Source organism: Chlorocebus sabaeus, chromosome 8 (assembly GCF_047675955.1).
Source record: "Chlorocebus sabaeus isolate Y175 chromosome 8, mChlSab1.0.hap1, whole genome shotgun sequence".
Classification (NCBI taxonomy): Eukaryota; Metazoa; Chordata; class Mammalia; order Primates; family Cercopithecidae; genus Chlorocebus; species Chlorocebus sabaeus.
Window position 1 is genome coordinate 15,216,924 of NC_132911.1, and position 27,597 is coordinate 15,244,520.

General features: G+C 36.1%; 1 protein-coding gene across 4 annotated transcripts in view; it reads left to right on the top strand.

Moving 5' to 3' along the window:
* Positions 1 to 27,597, top strand: part of TUSC3 (tumor suppressor candidate 3) — a 309,006-nt gene that overhangs the window by 196,627 nt on the left and 84,782 nt on the right. For 2 of the 4 annotated variants that reach the window (XM_007961713.3, XM_007961715.3), the window contains one exon: positions 8,491 to 8,941. The exons of 1 other annotated variant lie outside the window; for it this stretch is intronic. In XM_007961713.3, the coding sequence (XP_007959904.1) occupies positions 8,491 to 8,506 (16 nt within the window). In that variant the 3' untranslated portion in view covers positions 8,507 to 8,941. Of the gene's footprint in view, positions 1 to 2,414; positions 2,480 to 8,490; positions 8,942 to 27,597 lie in introns of those variants that run through there. One more of the 4 variants, XM_007961712.3, reaches the window with a different exon arrangement.

The window sequence follows — 27,597 nt, forward strand, 5'->3', positions numbered from 1 at the left end:
AAATTCTCTCAGATTGTCTTCTAAATGTAATACGCAAACTTTCCCGATTGGAATCCCCAGTGTTCTGGTTACTGACTTTGTGACCTTGGGCAGGTTAACTTTTGTCAACCTAAGTTCTCAATTATAAATGGAGATGATTTGTCATATGTCGTTCAACTATTACAAAGATTCCATGAGAGAATGCTTGCAATTCACTTAGCACATTGCCTAGTACATAGTACTAATTATTTAAATCCATTTTTATTTAATCTTTTGCTATAAAGTTTTTCTTTATGCTAAAGATTAAGTAGTTTTGTCTTATTTTTGATGGATGTAATCAGGCTCCTGAGTCTCTTGAAGCTGTTAGTGAAATAGGAGGGTTACTATGAATTTGATCTAATTACCATCTGAGCCATAGTTCAGAAAGGAGGAAATATTACTTCAGTAGTAGCACTGAATTCATTTTATATATTACATGAACTTTAGTGCTTGCCCCATTTTCTAAGAAGAGCAAAGTGCTAGCAAGGACATCATATTCTTCACATATGGGTAACTACCTTATCAATATTTTTCACTGGCACTCTGTTCACAAAAGTTTCCTTTAGAAGGGTACATCAAGTCTCTGTTTTCTCTGTTAGGAAAATAACATGAGACATTTCTAGTAATTCTGTCACTTTGCTTCCTAACTGTTCATTAGACTCCGTCTTAGGCAGGTAGTATAATCTAACAGAAAAATAACTAATTAGGAGAGGTCCCGAGTTCAAGGTTGGGGTTTCATTCTGTGTATTAGCTAGAGCTCTAGCTCTGCATTTAGACAAATCTAGGTTTGAATTTTGGTTTCTCTTAACTTTGGGACTTAAAGTTAGTTACTTAACTTCCAAGTCTCATTTTTCTGCAGCTCTAGTTACTTCTCTATTTATATTGAGCTTGGTTAAGCCTGTTTCTTGATCTGTAAATTTGGTATGATAAAACCTACCTCAGAATTTTATGGGGATAAATTATATAATCAATTTGTAGTCCCTGAAATGTAATGGGTTCTCATTAAAAAGTACTCATTTTCACCTGCCTCCTCTTCAACTGTACTAGCCATGTCAGCAATTGACTATTCAGTCATACTTTATTGCATTATGTTTTTCATTAAGTATTCATTTACAGTCGTTTCATGTGTTTGTCTTTTTTTCTTCTAGATTGTAAGGTATTTGTGTCTTTGATAAATACCTTTTATATATCTCCAAAGTGCTATGCACATAGTAGGTGCTCATCATATACTTGTTAGTTGAATCTGTTTACTTGAAAACTTTATTCCTTGTCTACTTCCATTAAATGCAATCGGAACCATTAAAATAGAAATATAGTGAAGATTACTGGCTTACCCCAGCTCCAGAAGATGCAGTTCATATCAGATGACACCCCCTGGAGTTGTCAGGTTGTTCTTCATAGCTGAAGGTGTGTGGAAAAATTAGTTTTTCCCCAAACTTGAGCTCTAAAAATAACTATCGTGGCTAGGAGTGGTACCTCAGGCCTCATGCCTAGCACTTTGGGAGGCTGAGGCAGGAGGATTGCCTGAGGCCAAGCATTTGAGACCAGTCCGAGCAACACAGCAAGATGAGTCTCTACAAAAAATTTTAAAAATTAGCCTGGCATGGTGGCACATGCTTGTAGTCCCAGCTGCTGGGTAAACTGAGGTGGAAAGATCGCTCGAGTCCAGAAGTTTGAGGCTGCAAGTGAGCTATGAGCGTGCCACTACACTCCAGCCTGTGCCACAGAGTGAGACCCTGTCTCTAAAAAATCTTTTTAAAAAAGAAGTATTGCCGTTCCAATTCTGAGCTGGGCGATATCAAGTGAAAAACAGAATATATAAATTAAGCTTGTAGTGGACACAAAGTGCCTTCCATTGTCTTAAAACAAAACTGATAGTTCCTAATGTCCTTGGTTACCTTGAGATGAACAAAAATGGAATGGTACTCAGTAAGGAAATGTACAGAATAACAGCTAGAATTGAAAGGCATTCATAACAATTTTGAAGAAAGTATGATAATGAACAAGCACAGCAAGACAAAAATTCCAGAATGTAGAGTGTATAGCAATATTGCATTCATTTGGACATCTTAACAACCTTAAGCTGTACAAATAGAACAATAATATCTAAATGGTGTGATGATCAGCCCATAGTACACATCATTGATGAGAATTTCACTGGTATTAACCTGTCTCATACTGAGTCCTAGCTTTGTAGAATGACTTATAAAGGTCCAAGGATTTAGAGATGATTAAGAGATTAGCTGGCATTCTGTAAAGGCACCATTGTCTATCCCCTGTCTTATCTAGATAAAGAATGTAGTGCTAAATCTTGTAATAATATTGTACAAATGGAAATTCAATCTTAAGGATTATTTTTTCCATATTGTTGTATTTCATTGTGGTGTATTGGAAAGTGATCTGGACTTTGAGTGAGAAGATGTGATTTGGACCATGGCACTTAAAAACTCTATAACCTCAGGCAAGTCTTTTAATCTTCTCTGAGCCTCAGTTTTCCTCATTTTCAAATATAGAGACTATAACATTTATCTCATAAGACAAGTTATAGTAAATTACTGTTTTACAAATGTAAGATAACTTTTAACTGTGAGATTCCATATTCCAGTCTTACATTATTATGTTTATCTGCTCTAGGAAAAAGTCCTCAGATAAAAATTGCTGCCAAAAGACTGACACGTGAAGTTAATCATTTGACAGATGCAATCCTTCCACTCCCAACAACTATACTTTCTTAACTTCTGTTTGTTATCACTTAGGGGAAAAAGGCAGTCAACAAATATGTTTAATTCTGCCTAGGAAAAATGTAGTCAAATCTTTTTTCCCATTAACAAATAATGTAAGTCTTAATATTCAAGGTTAATAAAAAATACAAGTGTTTCAAACAGTTAACTTACTGAATACTTTAAAATCAAAATTTGCTAAATTCAGAAACAGATATTAGGTTCTTTTATATATATATCTATATAAAATATAAATTTATATATAAAAAATATAAATTTATAGTAATTTTTTGCAGAAAATTCACAATCCAGTTTTTGGATCCCACACTACACATCCCACCCCCTCAAGCCCAGAAAACCAAGGGTCTAGCCTAACACACACATCAAAAGCAGCTCTAGAGACTTAGTTCCATTGTGGTAATACAGCTTTCTTACTCTGGCAGAAACTCAGTACCATTCAGCAACCCACTGAAAGCACGGCAGTGGGATTACAGGCATGAGCCACCACGCCCGGCCAGGCCTAGATTTCTTCAGGTCTTTTTGGAAGACCACTTGTTTCAGACTCGAAGACTTTTCTGGGTTTAGTAATCTTCTGTTACAGAGAAGAGAGCCCCAGGACTTTCGGCTAAAGAAGTCTAGCTAAGGGCTACAATGTCCTTCTCTCTAGCATTCTCATAGAACACATGTGAATGTAAAGATTAAAAGGAATAACTCAGTGAGTTGCAATATCCACAAGGGCAATGGATAGGAATGAAAATTCAGCCACTGGCTTGTCTCTGTTTGGTGAACAACCAGACCTTTTTTCCCCTCTGCACTTTTTTGGATACCAAATGAAATCTGAGCAACTGCCCCTTACCCACATAAGTGATTTCTGTGAGACAGATGACATTGTGTAACCACCTGGTCTCCCTGACTTCCTCTCCAGTTTGAGAACAGGAAGAGCAGTGCCCCGAAAAATTCTGTCAAGCTGAAGATATTAGACTCTAACCAACTCCCGCCTAGACACAGTACGTTTGTTCCGGAACACTGTGTACATTCTGGTTTTTCCAAATATGAGAAACAGATGGAGTCATTAATTCAAGATAAATAAAAAAAAACAAAACAAACAGCAAGCCATTATTTGCTACCTGTTCAGATATTTCACAGAAAGGGAAAAGCAACAAACAAGCTTTTGATATATCCTCAGTCTCCAGTAACCACCAGTGACCAAATCCAAAGTTCTCTTCATGTGACCTTTCTAGCATTGTAGTTGACAAGCCCCTCTTGGAAAGTTTATACCCTGGATTTTGTAACATGACTTTCTTACAACTTCCTTTTTTCTTTGAGATTATTTCTCAGTCCTGAATATACATTATCAGTTCCTGACCTTTGTCCTGAGTTCCAGAACCAGACCTGAATACCACATTAACAGTTCACCTCAATACGTTCAAAAATCATTATCTGCCTCCAGATCTGTTTCTCCGTTCCTTTTCCTCGACACTGTCATTCTCACTGTCATGCAAGATGGAAATCTTGGAGTCATTTTGTCCTCATCCTGCTTTGTGTTATTTGGTCTACATTACTTTTCTCTTCCCACAGTTGCTGTCTTAAGTACGTTGTATCTTTTTCTGACTATCACCGAGCCTCCTAAATTGTCTCCCAATGTCTAGTCATTATCCCCCATAATCCATCAGTGATTATACGGTAGTGTCAGAATTGTTTTAAGATACGCACTGATTATGTTGCTTCTTCATTAAAATTCCTTAATAGCTAATAAAAAGGAGGAGGGGAAAGCTAATACATGTTCCTTCTAGAAGATACAGATAGATAAGCAAAATGAAGACAATATATTCATAAATCCCAACACTCAGGTCATCAACTATCATCAGTTTAGCCTGTACATATTTCGTAAGCTGCTTATTTTTCTTTTATACATCATGAGCATATTCCAATGCAGTTAACTACATTCTACAGTATATATGATTTTACTAGCTATATAGTAATACCATTGTATGAATTGCCACAACTATTTTAAGTTTCATGCCATTCAGCTTTTTATGGTATATCCTTCAGTACACCCTCTGGTTTAATACAAGACTTAGTAACTGCTGTCTATGTTAGTTTATCCTACACACTAAGAATGGCTTCTACAGTTTTAAATCATCGGGGGGTGGGAAGTCAACAAAGAATATTTTGTGACATGAAAATTATGAAATACAAATTTCAGTGCCTATGAATAAAGTTCCATTGAAACGCAGCCAGGTTTGTTTGATGTGTTGTCTGTGGCTGCTTTTGTACAACAGCTCAGTTCAATGGTTTCAGCAAAGACCCATGGCCCACAAAGTTTAAAATATTTACCTTCTGGCTCCTTACAGAAAATGTGCTAACTCCTAGTTTAGCCATGCTGAACACAACACTGAATATGTTCTCATAGTTTGCTACCTTTCCCCATCCAGCTTCCTTGGTCTAGGCTGCTGTCCCTTTATCTTACTTGTTCTCAGAGTTTTGCTTTTTCAATTCTTGTAACACCATCATCATATCAAACATGTCACTGTATCATACTTAATCATACCCAGGTCTTTCTCTCCTTTAGCTAAAAGAAACATAAGGGCCATGACTTTCAATCATTTCATTCTCTGCAACACGCCTCTATGCACAGAATTCTAGTACACAATAGTTGTTAAATGCTGATTGAAACAGACTTCTGGGGGCCCCAAGTTTAAGAAAATAGCTAACACTTGCATGTTTCTCTAGAAAAATATTTTGAATTTCAAGTAATAAACTTGCTAATAAACCTATGGAATATGACTCCTCAGCACATCAAAGACAATATTTTCATCTAAATCGTGGTTTTCTACCATGAGGGAGTGTTGAGGAGAGAGCCAGCCTTAAAGAGAGAAATGGTTTGAAGTTGTCATCCCATTCCTTCTTTGTGTAGACAGTCTCTCTCTGCATCCCTGATGGACTTTAAGCAACAATAAAGTGACACAGACTAGAAAGGAATGGTTGCTTCCCTTAGGCTAGGGGAAGTGGGAGCTTCGGGGGTCACATTTGTGCTAGTCCTAGCCTCCTACCTTATCCCTTGTGTGCAACTTGCTACTCTTGCCAACTAGCTTCCATTTTCTATTACTACCTGAGTTACAGTTGACCATGCATATATTCACTTCAGAATAAGCAAATAAGCCAGTCACAGCAATCAGTGCTATGCACATGCTGACTACTACTGTGGATAACTACAGTGCGATTCATTCATGACTGAGAGTGGAGCGGACTCCATACAGAAGCTGATGGTGGTACCCAAGGCTGCTTCTCACTCACTATGGAAGCAGACCGCAAAACTGAAAAGCACACATAAGGGTAATACATTGTTTTCAGTATTCTTGACAGTTTTTTTAAAAAGTATGATACAAAGGCATTTATACATTTTTGTGATAAGCATTATTAGAAAAAAACAATATCCAAGCACTATTGAACCATAAATCTGTAAGAACTATTACACTGTTAGATTATGCAGCAAAATTATTAGACAGATAAATGTGAAAAGGGAAAAAATACATGTCCGATCTTGATTAGAAATAAGAGACTAATTCCTCAAGTGATAATATAAATATAAAACATTCATACTGGAACATACCTTGGACATTGTTTATATAATGAAAATAAAATGAAACCTAAAATACTGATTAGAGAACAGCAGTCCATACTTTTCTCAGAAACGTTTTAACCAGCCAAACATTTTTGACATTTTTGTGCTTCAAGTGTTTCCAGTGTCTTGAACAAAGACATTTTTATAACATTTTAAAATGAAAATGATAGCTTTGAAAATAAAACCATAGAAAATACTCTACTTGTTAGATGTATCCTCTATTGTAGGACAATTAATCAGTTTCAGATTAAATATATACTTGTCATTTCATGATATAAACAACTGATTGTTATAACAGCTTAAAATTACTAAGTATTTCAGTTTTGAAAACCATAAAATGAAAAAAACAGCATAAAGATTATATTAATAAAGTACTCACAGAGATCCTTTTACTCTGATTATACCTAAGAATCATAAAACTCCTAAAAAGTTACAAGGTATAAAATTACCATTACGGATGAAGTTAGTATTTTTGCTTTCACAGAGGTAATATCATTAGCAATAATAAAGATTATCTTTAGTGCTCCGTAACTCGAAAATTGCAGATCCTTTAAAAACTAAACAACAAAAAGCTACAAATCCTTAGTTTTAAGTATCAGTTTATTTTATGATTAAGGTTTCTTTTTTCATTAACCCTCATTCTTCAGTTAGCTTCATCTTCAGAGCAAGCTGATGATAGCTTGCGTGCGCTAGCAGGATGAATGCTATCTTTTCAAAACATAATGCCACAATTCGTCTACAGCTGACACATCTATCTGCTTTACCAGCAGTGTTTTTAAGGATCATGTGGATTGAACAGCAACTACAGCTTAAGACCCTGATGAGGTTTACTGCTGACATTCTTCTTCATGGAGATGGTCACCCTTATAGTATGCTTTATTCATTACTTATTATCTTGAAAGTAGAGGTGATGTCTCATTGTGTCCTGATAGCATCATATCATTTTTATCTTCTAATTTAACAATTTCTCAGAAACAGCTAAGAAGAGTAATTTTTCTGGTTTGTATTGTGCTATGACGTTATTTACATTTTAATTGATGCTATATAATATACACTGTATATTATATAATTTAAATATATATTATATATATTTTATGTTTGATACTAAAGTGTTGTATTTTAAAATATATATTTATTTTTGCACATAGTATCCCCAGAATCCTAAAATATTAGCACCGAAAAGAACTTTGGGAATCATCCAAAACAAACGTTCTTTTCACTAATGAGGAAACCGAGGTTCAGAAAGACAAAACAATTTATGCCTAGGATATTATGATTTAAACATCCAGATAATAAAACTTACCTACTTTGGACATTTTTCCAGCTACATGTTTTTTGTTGTTGTTGTTGTTTGTTTTTTGTTTTTAACTACAGGAACTATTGATTTCATTTTTGCTTTCATATTTAATTAAAAATTGGTTTGTCTCTGGTTGCCTTGCAAAGTTGTCTTGTGTTGTCAAGACTCAAAAAGAACATGCCACATGGTAGCAAAAAGATACAGATATAAACAAAAACTTCATAAATGTTATTTAAATTGATTTACCATCTGACAAAATTAAATTTTGTTTCATAAAGCTTTGCTTAGGGAAGTTTAAAAAAAATAGTTATCTTTTATATGTACAAGTATCTCTGCTCATGTTTCATCAGAAGTTTTATGATTTATGTATACTCTTTTTGGTTGTTCAATATGATGAAATTGTAAATTATATTAACAAAAGACCAAGTGATTAAATTATACATTTAGAGAAAAAATATTTTTAGGACATTCAAATGACCCACTTCACACGTTTGTTTCAGTCCATTCCCTTGTATTTCTTCTACATTACCATTTTAAATGCTGATTTAACTATTGCTCTAGCCAGCAGTGAGAAGAATGTTTATGTAAATTTAAACCACAAATTAAAGTTTTCAGCATCTTCTCTCACCTGACCCTGTTCCCACCCTAAGCCTGATCTGGTTAAAGGCACTAGTTCAGAAAAGTTGCCCTGATGTAAAAATTACAATTAGCTGAATTAATACAATTATGACATTTTAATGTTATATTTACATGTGCTAATTTAGAATGGAATAAAAAACATACTGTATTTTCCTTATGTTCAGCACATAATAATTTTCTTTCTTTTTCAGCTTTTTAATTAAATGAAGCCAAGTGGGATTTGCATAAAGTGAATGTTTACCATGAAGATAAACTGTTCCTGACTTTATACTATTTTGAATTCATTCATTTGATTGTGATCAGCTAGCTTATTCTTGTGTACTTTTTTTAAACTGTGAGTTTTCCTAGTAAATTTAATTTATAGAAATCAATGGTAGCATTTAGTAATCTACAAAGGAAATATCAAAGTGTTTTTCAAGCCTATTATATTCAGTGTGTGCCACAGGATTGAAATAAATGACAGTGTAATTATGAATTCATGTTTTAGAACTGTTTACTCATTCATAAAGGACTGCAATGTTAGTAAAGAAAACCTATGAAATGTATGTTAAAGATTCTTAGTATTGTACAGGGATAAAGCAAATGCATGAAAATATGTCATGTACTGAGAATTAAACTTACTGCAGTTTCAGTCTTAAAGGACGTGCACTGTTATAAATAGTCTTTTGTTATTATTAACTAGATAAAGGTTTACAGGACAGGGAGCTGGATGAATGGTACCTATAATTTGGATGCCTAACCAAGGCCTAGAGCTTCTTCTTGAGATCTGAATCTAAAGTAAGTACGCATTAAATCAGTGTGCTTCAAAGGCATCAGACAATAAAGGCAACATACCACAACTAGGAGTTATTTCTCGAACTTTAGATGTCATCTGGGAATACAGACTTACAAGTAAGAGCAAACTTAACACGCTATGTCCATTTTCGAGGAAACAACTCACTGTGTCCATGTTCCTCATGTGTTTTATGGAACCAGCTTTCCATCAAAGCCTCAATCCTTGAATCCAGACAAAAGGTTAATTATCCTAGGATTAGTGAATGATTCAATGAAGTTTTCTTGAAAACAAATGTAGGAGTGTAACGTACTATTATGTTTGTATCCTGTTTTAGTTTATAAGCACTTACACATATATTATGGTATTTCTTCCTCACAATAACCTTGTAAATTAGTCAGGAAATGTAAATTTTCTCTGACTTATAGAAGTGATGGAAGCTGAAAGCCGAAAATAAAGTTTATAGCCAGGCCTTTGAACTCTCAAACATGGATTTTTATATTCTGTGGAGTTACCCAAATTATGGGTTTAGGAAAGCAGTTCTTCAGTCAGTTCAGTGTTTGCTTTTTCTTTTTAAGGTTTGTTATCTAATTTTCATTAACATTTGAATAATAGACCATGGAGGATTGTTTTCATTGCAAGTTCCAGCTATATAGCCTCAAACAAGAAACAGATATACAACCACTGAGTTTACTTATTTAAATCTATGAATTTCAGTGAAGAGTGGAAAATACAGAGGCCTAGTGGGGCATGTTTATCAAGTTATATCCCAGGGCAGTGTGTGTGTTAGCAGGATGAATGCTATCTTTTCAAAACATAATATTCAGTGAAAATCACATAAGTTTATAGTCATAATCCCAAATCTGTTACTAAAAATAATATTAATTTTCCCAGTTCTTGTACTTAGATGAATAAATTTAGTTTTGGAATAACATTTATGCAAAAACAATAGATAAACTTAGTCATTTGTTCACTGCCTATCCCTAGGCAAAACTTGACCTGTAATTCTTAATCCATTGCAGATTTTTTACATTTTACTCAAAACTTCAGAGATTACATAGAGAATCTCAGGTCAAATTTTACAAGTATTAAACATGTGTTAATTATAATCACTTTTGTTTGTATCCTTAAATCTCAGAATTTATCTTGCAGTTAATATGCAGCTGATTAAATGATATTACAAATTATCTCTAATCTCTCTGTAAATCTTTTAATCATATCAAAGTCAGGTCATTCTCAGACACTATAACTAAGATAAGTAGTACTTTCCTATACCATATTAGTAAACGTTTTCTAGCTCCTATTTTGTAATTTCCTATGAGCATTTAAAATTTCCTCTGAGCATTTAAAATTAATTGAGCAATTAAAATTAAAATTTCATGGTTTAAAAAGCTGTGGCTTCTCTATAGACAACTGTTACATTAGGGAAGTGATTCTAGAGCAAAATATACTGCCTCAGTATAAGTCATTACTGACTGGAAAATGCTCTAGGCAGAATTGTGAAGAGTGGCTCAAACACGTAGTTTGCTTACAGAATGTAACATGCGCAAAATTACATACATATGATGTGTTTACCTTTGCTAAACAATGAGAATTGAATAATTGATTTGTATCTGGCATGTTATATCTTCCAGTGTCACTTTTTAACCAGACTCACTGTATGTTCCAGGCTGTCATAAAAATTGATTATATGTTTTACAATTATTTTTCTACTACAGTGGAGAGAAAAATCCTAATTATAAAATTCCACCTAAAGGAGTTTCATTTTATAATAACATCTGATTAATAACTTGTTGCATTTTGCTCAACATACTGTTCCTGGCATTACATATTCACATGAGTAAGCCCAGTAGCATTTTGTGCTTACTGCAGTTTTCTTTTACACATGAAGTAACATCCCTTGTCAATTACAATTCAGCAAGCATGGTGATTTGGGGAGATTAGATGTTGCTCTAACCATAGAGTTTGACAAGTTTTCCCTTTCTTGCTATCACAAGAACCTCCCTAAGGGTCCATGAAGGGAGTGGTTATTCTAAATAAGGCATGACATATTTTTCAACCAATGACATTAAAAATTGTGTTTTAAAAAGGACTGGTCACTGGGGCAAACACATTAGCTGGAATATCTAGGGACAAAATATTTGAATTGATGTTTGAAGACTCAATGTTCTCAGAGTCCACAGAGCACATTAAGTTTAAAATAGTAAAACAAGGTCTTCTTCATACTCCAGCAATATGCTATATTGGATCAGACCAATATATGTAATAATGTTTTCTCTCATTATGAACATTGTAGAGGATGAACATTGTAGCTAGTCACACTCAAAGGGTACAAGTATGCATTCGTTAGCTCTTAAATTCCCTGATATAATTCATGAGCATCTGCCATTTATGAATTTTCCATATTCCTCTATGTCTGAAATACATGCATATATTTATATCACATACCAAGGATCCAAGTACTATATAAAGTTTTAACAAAGCATCTCACCTTCTGGCCCTAATAGGAAAATCATGTCACATTTACCCAAATGTTGATATGTCTATCTATTTCCATTAAATATTATGCATAGATGTGAGGAAAAATGACAACAAGGAACTCCAGGTGCATACCCATCCTTAGAAAAACTGGAAAGAAAAAAAAACTGTCAGACTACAACTTATTGGAAATTTGGTTAAAAAAAAAAAATTTACCTACCAAACAACTGCTTAAATTAAAAAGGCAGCTGAAACTCAGCTGGATCGCTTAATGGCATTTTATCTTGATTCGCCCTCTTCCCTCCCCAGTCAGGAATGGTCTTGAAGAGTGCAGCCTGCATTCCTTGTGTGGGCTCCTGGTTTTGGAGGGAGCAGAATAGACCCCATTCTTAAGAAATGGTGTTCACTTTGACCTATCTAGGGGCTTGCCTTTGGTTCATGTAACCCAGAAGTCTCTCCAGGTGAAAAAGTGACTGTGCTGAGAATGATTTCTTGAAAGCATTGAAAGTAAATGAACAAGCCACTGCTGCCTGGAGAAGAGATTGCAGTTGGCACAAATAGACACACAATGAAAGCCTGGAAAGGAGAAGCTGGGTAGTGAAATAATTTGGAAAATAAGGACTTGGAAACAATCCTACATATAACAGGGACTCTGGAAGGATGTACCCATACCCAGGGCAGGATCCATGCTCAGAAAAGTCCTGAGAAGATTCTAAGCTTTCACCTCTTGCTGATACGAGTATTTACACCCAGACCAAACAGGAAGTGAAGACTAAAACAGAGTTGTAAACAGCCCGGATAAGTGTTGAAGGAGTTCCCCAATAGAGAACCTGTCTGTAAAGGTGGGGAGTGTATGTTTTCTTTTTATCCTTTTTTTTTTCTTTTGTCTCCAGGCATTTAAGGAAAGTTCTGTCAAACTACTGACTGACCACTAAGCTAATGGAATAGATACTACACAGACAACACGTGACAGTTTAGAAAAGTCACTAAACAAATCACTACTGCACAAACTGCAATTCACAACAAGCCATGATGGCAAAACTTGGGGAGAGGGCAGAATCTAGTTTCCAGAGTTGCCACATTATAATGTTCTGGCTATCCAGTTTATAAAAATTTAAAAACTGAGGCATATAAAGAGACAAGAAGGTCATCTTATTCACAATAAAGAAATTAATAAAAACTGACCCTGAGGCAGCACTGGCACTGGACTTGCTAGACAAGGACATTATGTCTTCAACGTATTCAAAGAGCTAACAGAAACCATGGACAAACAACTAAAGGAAACAATGATATATCATTAAAGAATATCAATAAAGAGATAAAAATTATAAAAAGGATAGGAACAGAGGAAGTCACATTGTCTGTTTGCAGATGACATGGTTGTATATTTAGAATACCCCACCGTCTCAGCCTCAAATCCCCTTAAGCTGATAAACAACTTCAAAGTCTCAGGATACAAATTCAATGTGCAAAAATCACAAGCATTTGTATACACCAGCGACAAACAGCCAAATCATGAGTGAACTCCCATTCACAACTGCCACAAAGAGAATAAAATACCTAGGAGTACAACTTAACAAGGGATGTAAAGGACCTCTTCAAGGAGAACTACAAAACACTGCTCAAGGAAATAAGAGGGCACAAATGGAAAAACATTCCATGCTCATGGATGGGATGAATTAGTATCGTGAAAACGGCCATACTGCCTAAAGTAACTTACAGATTCAGTGCTATCCCCATCAAACTGCCACTGACTTTCTTTACAGAATTAGTAAGAAACTACTTTAAATTTCATGTGGAACCAAAAAAGAGCCTGCAAGACAATCTTAAGCAAAAAAGAACAAAGCTGGAGGCATCACTCTACCTGACTTCAAACTATACTACAAAGCTACAGTAACCAAAAACAGCATGGTACTGGTACTAAAACAGATATACAGACCAATGGAACAGAACAGAGACCTCAAAAATAATGCCACATGTCAACAACCATCTGATCTTTGACAATCTTGACAAAAACAATGGGGAAAGGATTCCCTATTTAATAAATGGTGTTGGGAAAACTGGCTAGCTATATGCAGAAGACTGAAACTGGGCCCCTTCCTTACACCTTACACAAAAATTACCTGAAGGTGGATTAAAGACTTAAATGTAAGACCTGAAACCATAAAAACCCTAGAAGAAAACCTAGGCAGTACCATTCAGGACATAGGCATGGGCAAAAACTTCATGACTAAAACACCAAAATCAATGGCAACCAATGCCAAAATTGACAAAGGGGATCTAAACTAAAGAGCTTCTGCACAGCAAAAGAAACTGTCCTCAGAGTGAAAAGGCAACCTACAGAATGGGGAAAAAAATATGTGCAATCTATCCATCTGACAAAGGGCTAATAATCCAGAATCTACAAAGAACTTAAATTTACAAGAGAAAACCCCATCAAAAAGTGGGCAAAAGACATGAACAGACACTTTCAAAAGAAGACATTTATGCGGCCAATAAACATTCAAGAAAGCTCATCATCACTGGGCATTAGAGAGATGCAAATTAAAACCACAATGAGATACCATCTCTCGCCAGTTAGAACGGCAATCATTGAAAAGGAAACAGATGCTAGAGAGGACATGGAGAAATAGGAATGCTTTTACACTGTTGGTGGGAGTGTAAATTAGTTCAACCATTGTGGAAGACAGTGTGGTGATTCCTCAAGGATCTAGAATCAGCAATACCATTTGACCCACCAATCCCATTACTGGGTATATACCCAAAGGATTATAAATCAATCTACTATAAAGACACATGCACAGGTATGTTTATTGCAGCACTGTTCATAATAGCAAAGACTTGGAGCCAACCCAAATGCCCATCAATGATAGACTGGATAAAGGAAATGTGACACATATACATCATGGAATGCTCTGCAGCCATAAAAAAGGATAAGTTCATGTCCTTTGCAGGGACATGGATGAAGCTGGAAACCATCATTCTCAGCTAACACAGGAACAGAAAACCAAACACCATATTTTCTCACTCATAACTGGGAGCTGGACAATGAGAACCCATGGACACAGGGAGGGGAACATCACACTCCAGGGCCTGTCGGGGTGAGGGACTAAGGGAGGGATAGCGTTAGGAAAAATACCCAGTGTAGATGACGGGTTGATGGATGCAGCAAACCACCATGGCACGTGTATACCTCTGTAATAAACTTGCACGTTTTGCACATGTATGCCAGAACTTAAAGTATAACTTTAAAAAATTATGAAATGGAGTCAAATATAAATTTTGATGTTGAAAATATAATCTTAAAATGAATCCGTTGAAATTATAATAAAATAATAATTGGAAAAGTCACTAGAGAGGCTTGACAGGAGAACAGGCAGAAAAAAGAATCAGTGAACTTGAAGCTAGGTTAGTTGTTGAAATGATCCAGTTTGAGGAGACAAATGAAGAAAAATGAACACAGACTAAAAGACCTGTTAAATACCATCAAGCATATTAAGTATGAACAGGAGTCCCAGAAGAGAGCGGAAAGGACAGAAAAGAGTATTTGAAGAAATAATGTTCAAACTTACCAAATCTGAAAAAAGACATGAAGCCAATATCCAAGAACTTCAACAAATTCCACGTAGTATACAAACTGAAAGAGATCTATACCAAGACACATTAAAATCAAACTCAAGAGATCAAGAAAGAATCTTGAAAGCAGCAAGAGAGACTTGACTCAACATGTAGAAGAAATCCTCAGCAAGATTAATAGCCAGTTGCTTTTTAGAGGCCATTGAGGCAGAAAGGCATTTTACAGTGCTAAAAGAAACCACCGGCCAAGAATTCTGTACCTGGCAAAGTTATCCTTTTAAAATGAAGAATATAATAGTACCTTCCCAGGCAAAGGGGTCTGTTCTACATAGACGCACCCTATAAAACATGCTAAAGAGAGTCCTTCAAACTGAAAGGACAACTCAAGAGCCATACAAAGAAATGAAAAATATTATTAAAAGAAATAAGTGCATGGATTAAATATAAAAGACAGCATTATTTTTTGGTTTGTAACTTTGTTTCATGTAATTTAAAAGATGATTGCATAATACAGTAACTGTAAATCTTGTGAACCCATAAATTAAAAACTCTACAATATATAAATGAACTGAAAAACCAACAAATATGTGGAAAATAAATAATGTAAAACAACCAGTGGATCACAGAAGTCACAAAAGAAATTAGAAAACACTTTAAGACAAATGAAAACAAAAATTCTACATACCAAAATGTATGAGATGCAGAAAAAGCAATGATCAGAGGGGGATTTGTAGCTGGAAATGTCTGTATCAAAAAAAGAAGAAGAAAGGCCAGGCATGGTGGCTCACACCTGTAATCCTGGCACTTTGGGAGGCCAGCACAGGCAGATCATGAGGTCAGGAGATGGAGACTGGCTAACACGGGGAAACCCTGTCTCTACTAAAAAAAAATAAAAATAAAAAAATCAGCCAGACGTGGTGGCAGGTGCCTGCAGTCCCAGCTACTTGGGAGGCTGAGACAGGAGAATGGCGTGAACCCAGGAGGCAGAGCTTGCAATGAGCCGAAATTGCACCACTGCACTCTAGCCTGGGCCACAGAGCAAGACTCCGTCTCAAAAAATAAAAAGAAGAAAGATCTTGAATTAATTTTCGAACTACACCTTAAAGAACTGGAAAAAGAAAAACCCAAAACAAGCAGATGTATAGAAATAAAGATCAGAGCAGAGCTAAAGAAAATAGAGAATAGAAAAACCATAAAGTCAATGAAACCAAAAGGTGGTTCTTTGAAATGCAAACAAAATTGGCCAACCTTAAGCTATGCTAAGAAGAAGATTCAAATTACTAACATCAGAAATGGAAGTGGGAAGATTAATACCCACCTTGCAGAAGTAAAAATGATTATAAGAGAATAATTGTATACCAAAAGTTAAACAACCTAAATGATATGGACATATTCCTAGAAACAACCAAACTACAAAAATGTACTCAACAAAAACAGAAAATCTGGACAGACCTCTTAACAAGAGATTGAACTGCTTATAAAAAATCTCCCAATAAAGGAAAACCCAAGACCAGATGACTTCACTGGTGAGTTACACCAAATATTTAAAGAATAAACACAATCATTCTCAACTATTTCAAAAAATAGAAGAGAAAGTAACACTTCCTAATTCTGAGGCAACTATTACCTTGACACCAAACCAAATAAACTAAGAAAACCATCTCCTATGTAATTAAGTATCTCTTACGACAGTACATGTAAAAATCCAACAAAATACTAGCAAACAATCCAGCAGGATATTAAAAGTTTTATACAGCATGACCAAGTGGGAATTATTCCAGAAATGCAAAGGTGGTTCAACATATGAAAAAGAAAATCAGTGTAACATACCACATTAACAGAATGAAGAGGGAAAGCTACCTAATCATATAGTTGATGCAGAAAAAGCATTTAACCAGATCTAATACCCATCTATCATTTAAAAGTGAACACAAACACTGAACAAAATAGGAATAAAAAGAGGACTTTCTCAACATTATCAGGTTGAGATTTGTGAAAAAACAGCAGCTAACATAACATTGAATGGCTAAAAACAAAACTTTACACCTGAAATCAGGGACATGGCAGGAATGCCCACATTCACCACCTCTATTCAGCATGATACTGTGTGTTCTAGGCAGGACAATTAGGTAAGGACACAAAAAGACAACCAAATTGGAAAGGAAGACATAATACTTATTTCCTTTCACAGATGGCATGATATATATAAAGTAAAACGAAGAATTTTTTAAATGATTAAAAGTAAATTCACCAGACTTGCAGGATACATGGTTAACATGCAAAATACAATTGAATTTCTATATACTAGCAAAGAACAGTCTGAAAAAGGAAATTAAGACAATCTCATTTATAGCAGAACTAAATAATAAAATACTTTGGGACAGATTTAACCAAGGAACTAAAAATACAAAACATTGCTGAAAGAAGTTAAAAGAAGACCTAAGTAAATAGAAATACATCAAGTTCATACATTGAAAAACCTAATACTGTTAAGATGGAAATAGTCCTCAAAATGATCTACAAATTCAATTTCCTATTATAATCTAATGGCCTAGACTTTTTGCAAAAATAAGAAAACTGATTCGTATGGAGATACATGGGGTCATGAATAGCCAAATATTGAAAAAGAACCAAGTTGAAAGACTCACACTTTCAAAACTTAATACAATTCTACAATAATAGAAACACAACTACCAGGTACCAAACATAGGCACTAATATAAGGATAAACATAATAGATTAATAGAATGGAATTGGGAATCCAAAAATATACCCATAACCTCTCTACTGATTTTCAACAAGAGTGCCAGAACCATCAGCTGAATTTCCACGTGCAAAAGTAGGATAAAGTTGGACCCTTACCTCACACTGTATCCATAAAAGTAACTCAAAATGGATCAACAATGTAAATTTAAGAGCTAAAACTAACACTTTTAGAAACATAGGTGTGAACTTTTTTGACTTAGGGTTTGGCAATAGTTTCTCGGATACGATATCAAAAGCACTAGCAATAAAATAAAAATATAAATTAGACCTCAAAATTAAAAACTTTTGCACATTAAAAACACTATGGAGAGTGAAAATTCAACCCATGGTAATAGAATATTTGCAAATCATGTATCTGATAAGGATTTAGTATCCAAAATATATAAATAATTCTTATAAATCAATAGCCAAAAGACAAAATCTCAATTAAAAATGGAGTTTAAGGGTCGAATTTTGTCTCCTCAAAAAAGATAAGTTGAAGTCCTGATCCAAGTACTTCAGAGTACATCTTTACTTGGAAATCGAGTCACTGCAAATGCAATTACTTAAGATGAGCTCATACTGGAATAAGGCTCCAATCCAGTATTACTGGTGCCCTTGTAAAAAGGAAACCATGCATGGATAGACACAGGGAGAAAAACATACAAAGATGGATGATTGGCCTGATGTATCTACAAGCCAGTAAATGCCACAGATTGCCAGCAAACCAATAGCTAGGAAGAGGCAAGGAAGGATTCCCATGAAGGTCTCAGAGTTAGCCTGGCTTTGCCAACACTTTGATTTTTCACTTTTAGTCTCCAGAACATTAAGACCATAAATTTCTTTTCTTTTAACCCACCCATTTTGTGGTACTTTGTTAACAGCAGCTCTGGAAACTAATACAGTGAGCAAAGGTCTTGAGTAAACATTAGAGTAACATATACAAACGTTAACAATCACATGAGGCACTCAGTGTCATTAGTTACTCCGGAAATGCAAATCAAAATCAAAATGAGATATCACTTCACACCCACCAGAATGTCTGTTTAAAAAAAAAAAAAAAAAAAAAAAGGAAAATATTGGTGCAGATGTGAAGAAAATGAAGCTCTCATACATTGAGGGAATTTAAAATGAATTGGCCACTTTGGAAACAAATTATTCTTTTATGAATGAAACAGACTTACCATATGACACAGCAATTCTACTTAGGTATATATGCAAAAGAATTGAAAGTAGGTGTTTAAACAAAACTTGCACAACTGTTCGTAGCACTATTCACAATTGCCAACAGGGAGAACAACCCAAATGTTCATCAGCTGAGGAATGGATAAACAAAATTGATAAATCCATGCATTAGAATGTTATTTAGCCATTAAAAAGTTACAAAATACTGATACATCCTGCAGCATGAGTGAACTTTGAAAACAAGTGAAAGATGCCAGACACAAAAAGCCACACAGTATATCATTTCTTTTATGTGAAACGTCTTGAATAGAGAAATTCATACACAAAAAGCAGATGCATGGTTGCCAGGGGTTGGATGAGGGGTAGGATGGGGAGTGACTATTTAGTAGTTTGAGGGTTTTTTTAGGGGGTGATGAAAATATTCTGGAGAGTGCTGATGATTGCATAATATTGTAAATGTATTTCATGCTAGTCATTTATGCATATTAAAAAGTTTTAAATGATTAATTTTGTGTTACATGCATTTTACCACCACCACAACACAAATTATGCATATAGCTATATAAAGGTTTTTAACAACCTGCTGCTGCTGTTCCAGAAGACATGGTTCTCTTCTCCGAACTTCAGTGTCCCAGTTAGCCTTGTCATAACCAAAAAGATTTACATATACGTACATATATATACACACACACATAACTACATATTACACTATATATACATCTCTCTCTCTCTCTCTCTCTCTCTCTCTATATATATATATCTTCCATAATAATGAAAAAGCACCATTTAATTCTTTTAAGGGAAGGAGTCATTGTACCTGAATGGATTCCTTTTCCTGTTGTATTTGTGCCTTTATGTAGGAGTAAGATGTTTATTTGTGGAAAGCAAGAGAAAATGGACAGAGAACAAGGTAAGTCAAACAGATGCAGAAAAATGAAATATATAATATTTAAATAATGGGATGAGGTTAATGATTTCTCAATTCTTAAATTTTACTGTATAGTTTGACTATAGAAAAGATGTGTTCATCTAATTCACTATTCTCCAAATACAGAATAGTTTCTCTGTGATAAAGCACTGGTACTTTATCACTGCAGAGAGGGTAGTAGCCTTGAGTGACGTTTTAACTGGTGATTGCTTTTATATCAAACACTTTTCAGCTGATTATGAACAACATTCAGCCTAATTTTATTTTAATTTTTAACTTTAAAAACATAACTTTATTAACTATTTAATAAACAGTCACTTTGCTGGGATTGTATATGCATATGTTATTCAGTCTTTACAATAACCTCCAAAGGTAGGTATTATCATATATGTTTTACAGGTAAAACAGATAATGCTCAAGACGTTTAGAATTTTTTAAGGCAGCACTGTAAGTAAGTGCTAGAACGAAGAACCAAAGTCTATGAGTATTTCTCATTTCTCAGTGTCTTTTCCACTTTCTGATCTTTAGATTTAGATAGATGCTTTGCTCCAGAGGTCTTTGAGAATTTTAAACAGAAGTAGTTGATTTACCACTTGACAAATACATCCCCAGTCTTTCTTCCTTGGAACGAAGCTCTGTAGAAGCAGTGTGATTCAAAACCCTGAGCAATGGGTGGAATAACTATTAAGTTGAGGGCTAATCCCCAATTTGGACTTAGATTTCCAGAGTAAGATATTTAACCTGTCTGGACCTTAACCTGTTTGTCTAGTTCCTGCTGTAAGATAACTCAAATAACTGAGTCTTCAGCCTAATTTTAAAGCTAAAATTAAAGTTACCTGGGGCCTCAGTTTTACCTACAAACATATAATGTAAAGGTGCTTTTTTTTTTTTTTCCCCTGTGGCCTTTCAGGGAAGAAATAATTCTATCTTTAACACGTTTTTATTTATTTTATGAATGGGCAAATATCCTTAAAAAAGGAACACACGTCTTACCACTTGTCTTGGGAGAGAAGGCTGTTGCTTGATAACTAGGGAATACTATTTTTTAAGCACCTTTGCAGTACTTGACATGTCAGTTATGTTTTCAGTTGTCAGCCTGCACAAGTTTCTCATCTGCCCATGTGTATCTATTCATACTGGCAAGTTTCAACACAGCCATCTTTTAAAGGCTTCATTGTGTTACTGATATTTAAGTTTTAAAATCCAGCATTTCTGCACTAGATCCTCAAATCAATTTTTACATTCTTTTGTAACTTATAGTAATATTTTTGCCTCATCCCTATACTCAATTGGCAGTGAGCTATATCATGACTTAAGTAACTTTATTACCAATTGTGCTGTATTCTACCATCACAAAATATTCTTTTAAGGCACTCTTCAGATACTATCATTTTAATTGGTGTCTTCCAGAATGCTTCTATAAAACTCTGTAAGATGAGCCTTTTACTGTTATGTGAAAAAAACAGGGTAACGTGATGGACAAAAAAAAATTGAGACTGAAATTTTAAGTGTAACACTGTCACATGTTTATTGAAAAAGAAATCATTTAACTTCTGTGTGTTGCTATCTCTGCCCTTAAAATATAGTAGTGGTACCATATCTAATGTAGACAGGTTGTGAAATCCAAAAAATATATTTTACATGTTCTTGGTGTTTTAAGTCTTACAAAGTTCTTTTCTAGCTAGAATCTTCTTTGAAGAACAGGAAACAAAGAGAGAAGACTTTTCCTGGCCTCGTCTTAGAGTCTGGAATTGGGTAACTAAAAGATAAGTCAACTACTTCTTAAAATTTCCTGCTTCCAATCATATCAAGAATAATATTTCAAAGAAAGCATACTAATGAAAATTCAAGGTATTGTGTAACTTTCACCTCCCTTTCAGGGGCTGGGAGGGGTTTCCAAGCTGTACCCAAAGTTGAAGGAAAGGAAGGCATAGTGTGCCTCAGCAAATTTCCTGAGCTCCGTATTTCCTTGACTGCAGTTTCTATTACCCATAAAAGGGGATTTATCATATCTTGGTGCCAAAGCTCAAAAATTACTGGGTAAAATATATACATCCCCATGTACGCTGCTTAAATATACACATGAAAATATAATTCAAGTTTTCACTGTGCTATGTTTAAGTAGATAAAACTGGAAAGTCAGAATCCCTGAATTGAAGCAGATAGGAAGTATATAAATGATAGTACTTCCTTTTTATATAGTGCCTGTACTTTTTGAAATTTTTGCACATAAGTAATTTTATTTGCTCCTGACAACTTCACATACTTGATAAGACAAGTGTAAGCTTTATAAATGTCTAAGACACAGACAGACAAAGGTAAATGCTTAAAGGTTAACTGAAGACTACAATGGCAATTAGCTAACTTCTTGAATTATCTCCTTTTCAGGAATTCCCTTTTAAAATATTATATACAGATATATACAGACACACACAAAAAGTATATATTCATAAACATTCTTAAAAATTAAGGCTATCAATGAGAAGTTTGTCAGTCCCTTGGAGGAACTGGTATAATTTCATCGTAACTGGACCAGATTAGAAATGATCAACAAAAAAATCTATTCCTAAATTTTTTAAATAAAAAGAGCATTGAAAAACATCTTGATTTCCCTCTCCTTGCCCCCTACCAATCCTAGTAGGACTGTGCTTTCAATCCGAGACTGTGCTTTCAATCTGTGTGACATCACACTCAGAGCCCACACTTTAAGGCATAAAAAAAAAAACCACATTGGCTAATACCACCCGTTTCCAACTAATTAGGAATTACTTCCTAAGTACCAAAGCTGCCTCTCCCACCTGATTTCCATCAAGACCTGATTTACTACACTTAGTCTGAAAACTGTAATTCATTACTGAAGGTAATCTGACCTGATGAGGTGAGAGTGTTACCAGTACTGGAAAACATTTCCCCCATTACAGTTTACTTTTAGGGTTCTGGAAAAACATATAAGGAGACAAAGCAGAAATGTCTGGGCTCTCGTATTAGATGTTATTGACTAATCAGCATCTGCTAAGCGGTGGGGGGAGGGGAATAAAATCAAGCCTGACCCACGGAAGAAAAGTTAGTGATTTTTTTTTTAAATACAAGCATCTTTCCTCTTTTACCTGCTTCCCACTTTCATCACCATCATGTGAACATAATATAAAAGGAACCAGTATTATTAGCTAACAGAATAACTTGTCTCACCCCTTTCTGTTCCAAGTAGTTGACAGGGCCATAATTCATGATTCTTTGTATATCATTTAGAATCCTTATTTACCTAGAGTTTACGCTAAATAGGGAAAGTGTAAATTTCCAAATCTGCTTTTCCCAAAACATACCTTTTCCTTAGAGAAAGGGCCCTATAACTGGCCACAAAAGGAATTTCCTCCAAAATTAACATGGGTAGGCTACTGTGACTCTCTGGGAATGAAACGTCAAGAAACTCTTCATGCAAATCATTCAGACTTGAGTTAGATACAAAACAATGAATACAGATGAGACACTTATACTTTTCTGTCCTTCTGAGTTTACATTAATTATATTTGAATATGAAACCCAAAAGGCTATTTAGTTCACAATAATATCACCTCTACATAAGCTTTAGAAATTCCTCAGTGCTAGGACTAGAGTTGGAATACTCTATTTCAGTTACGTTCACATTCATCCTGGCTAAGTACCAGAAGCAGGCCACCCACTAATTTTTTTTTCACATTACTTCTAGTAACAGAGTAACTGTATACAACTTTAGGTTATCCAGAGAGAAATACTGTGGCCAGTAGTATCGGGGGAAACCCCACGTATCTACAACAAGGGAAATCAGGATCTTGGATAGAAACTATATGATTGGGGGGCAGTTCCAAGACGGCCGAATAGGAACAGCTTCAGGCTACAGCTCCCAGCATAAGCAATGCAGAGGAGGGTGATTTCTGCATTTCCAACTGAGGTATGGGGTTCATAACACTGGGGCGTGCTGAACAGTGGTTGCAGGACAGTGAGTGCAGCCCACCGATCAAGAGCTGAAGCAGGGCAAGGCATCGCATCACCTGGGAAGCACAAGGGGGAAGGGAATTCCCTTTCCTAGACAAGGGAAACCGTGACACACAGCACCTGGATCACTGGGTCACTCCCACCCTAATACTGCACATTTCCAAGGGTCTTAGAAAAGGGGGCATCAGGAGATAATATCCCACGCCTGGCTCAGAGGGTCCCACGCTCACAGAGCCTCCCCTCATTGCTAGCACAGCAGTCTGAGATCTAACTGCAAGGTGGCAGGAAGGCTGGGGGAGGGGCACCTGCCATTGCTGAGACTTGAGTAGGTAAACAAAGTGGCCTAGAAGCTTGAACTTGGTGGAACCCACCACAGCTCAAGGAGGCCTGCCTGCCTCTGTAGACTCCACCTCTGGGGACAGGGCATAGCCAAACAAAAGGCAGCAGAAACATCTGCAGATGTAAATGTACCTGTCTGACAGCTTTGAAGGGAGTAGTGGTTCTCCCAGCATGGAGTTTGAGATCTGAGAACAGGAGACTGCCTCCTCAAGTGGGTCCCTGACCCCCAAGCAGCCTGAGAGGCACGCCCAACTAGGGACAGATTGACACCTCACACTGTCAGGTACCCCTCTGAGATGAAGCTTCCAGAGGAACGATCAGGCAGCAACATTTGCTGTTCAGCAATATTCACTCTTCTACAGCCTCTGCTGCTGATACCCAGGCAAACAGGGTCTGGAGTGGACCTCCAGCAAACTCCAACAGACCTGCAGCTGAGCGTCCTGACTGTTAGAAACAAAACTAACAGAAAGGACCTCTGCACCAAAACCCCATCTGTATGTCACCATCATCAAAGAACAAAGGTAGATAAAACCACAAAGATGGCAAAAAAAAAAAAAAAAAAAAAAAAAAAAAAACAGCAGAAAAGCTGAAAATTCTAAAAATCAGAGCGCCTCCTCCCCTCCAAAGAGGGCAGTTCCTCGCCAGCAACAGAACAAAGTTGGACACACAATGAGTTTGATGAGTTCAGAGAAGAAGGCTTCAGACAATCAAACTTCTCTGAGCTAAAGGAGGAAGTTCAAACCCATCACAAAGAAGCTAAAAACCTTGAAAAAAGATTAGACCAATGGTTAACTAAAATAATCAATGTAGAGAAGTCCTTAAATGACCTGATGTAGCTGAAAACCATGGCACCAGAAATACGTGACAAATGCACAAGCCTCAGTAACCAATTTGATCAATTGGAAGAAAGGGTATCAGTGACTGAAGATCAAATGACTGAAATGAAGCGAGAAGAGAAGTCTAGAGAAAAAAGACGAAAAAGAAATTAACAAAGCTTCCAAGAAATATGGGATTATGTGAAAAGACCACATCTACGTCTGACTGCTGTGCCTGAAAGTGAGGGGGAGAATGGAATCAAGTTGGAAAACACTCTGCAGGATATTATCCAGGAAAACTTCCCCAACCTAGCGAGGCAGGCCACATTCAAATTCAGGAAATACAGAGAACACCACAAAGATACTCCTCGAGAAGAGCAACTTCAAGACACATAATTGTCAGATTTACCAAAGTTGAAATGAAGGAAAAAATGTTAAGGGTGGCCAGAGAGAAAGGTCAGGTTACCCACAAAGGTAAGCCCATTAGACTAACGGCAGATCTCTTGGCAGAATCTCCACAAGCCAGAAGAGAGTGGGGGCCAATATTCAACATTCTTAAAAGAATTTTCAAACCAAAATTTCATATCCAGCCAAACTAAGTTTCATAAGTAAAGGAGAAATAAAATCCTTTACAGACAAGCAAATTCTTAGATATTCTGTCACCACCAGGTCTGCCCTACAAGAGCTCCTGATGGAAGCACTAAAGAGAGAAAGGAACAACCAGTACCAGCCACTGCGAAAACATGCTAAATGGTAAACACCATCGATGCTAGGAAGAAATTGCATAAACTAATGAGCAAAATAACCAGCTAACATCATAATGACAGGAACAAATTCATAGGATCAAATAAACAACAATATTAACCTTAAGTATAAATGGGCTAAATGCTCCAATTACAAGACACAAACTGGCAAATTGGATAAAGAGTCAAGACTCATCAGTGTACTGTTTTCAGGAGACCCATATCATGTGCAGAGGCACACATAGGCTCAAGATAAAGGGATGGAGGAAGATCTACCAAGCAAATGGAAAACAAACAAAGGCAGGGGTTGCAATCCTAGTCTCTGATAAAACAGACTTTAAACCAACAAAGATCAAAAGAGACAAAGAAGGCGACTACATAATGGTAAAGAGATCAACTGAACAAGAAGAACTAACAATCCTAAATATGTATACACCCAGTAGAGGAACACCCAGATTCATAAAGCAAGTCATTAGAGACATACAAAGAGACTTAGACTCCCACACAGTAATAATGGGAGACTTTAACACCCCACTGTCAACATTAGACAGATCAACGAGACAAAAGTTAACAAGGATATCCAGGAATTGAACTCAACTCTGCACCAAGTAGACCTAATAGACAACTACAGAACTTTCCACCCCAAATCAACAGAATATATATTCTTCTCAGCACCACATCCCCCTTATTCCAAAATTGACCACATAGTTGGAAGTAAAGCACTCCTCAGCAAATGTAAAAGAAAAGAAATTATAACAAACTGTCTCTCAGACCACAGTGCAATCAAACTAGAATTCAGGATTAAGAAACTCACTCAAAACCACTCAACTACATGGAAACCGAACAACCTGCTCCTGAATGACTACTGGGTACATAACAAAATGAAAGCAGAAATAAAGATGTTCTTTGAAACCAATGAGAACAAAGATACAACATACCAGAATCTCTGGGACATAAAGCAGTGTGTAGAGGGAAATTCATAGCACTAAATGCCCACAAGAGAAAGCTGGAAAGATCTCAAATTGACACCCTAACATCACAATTAAAAGGACTAGAGAAGCAAGAACAAATACATTCAAAAGCTAGCAGAAGGCAAGAAATAACTAAGATCAGAGCAAGAAATAACTGAAGGAGCTAGAGACACAAAAAACCCTCCAAAAAAAATCAATGAATCCAGGAGCTGGTTTTTTGAAAAGATCAACAAAATTGATAGACCGCTAGCAAGACTAATAAAGAAGAAAAGAGAGAAGAATCAAATAGACGCAATAAAAAATAATAAGGGGGATGTCAACACTGACCCCACAGAAATACAAACTACCATCAGATAATACTATAAATACCTACATGCAAATAAACTAGAAAACCTAGAAGAAATGGATAAATTCCTGGACACATACACTCTCCCAAGACTAAACCAGGAAGAAGTTGAATTTCTGAATAGACCAATAACAGGCTCTGAAATTGAGGCAATAATTAATAGCCTACCGCCGGGTGCGGTAGCTCACGCCTGTAATCCCAGTACTTTGGGAGGCCGAGACGGGCGGATCACGAGGTCAGGAGATCGAGACCATCCTGGCTAACACGGTGAAACCCCGTCTGTACTAAAAAACACAAAAAACTAGCCGGGCGAGGTGGCGGGCGCCTGTAGTCCCAGCTACTCGGGAAGCTAAGGCAGGAGAATGGCGTGAGCCTGGGAGGCGGAGCTTGCAGTGAGCCGAGATCCAGCCACTGCACTCCAGCCTGGGC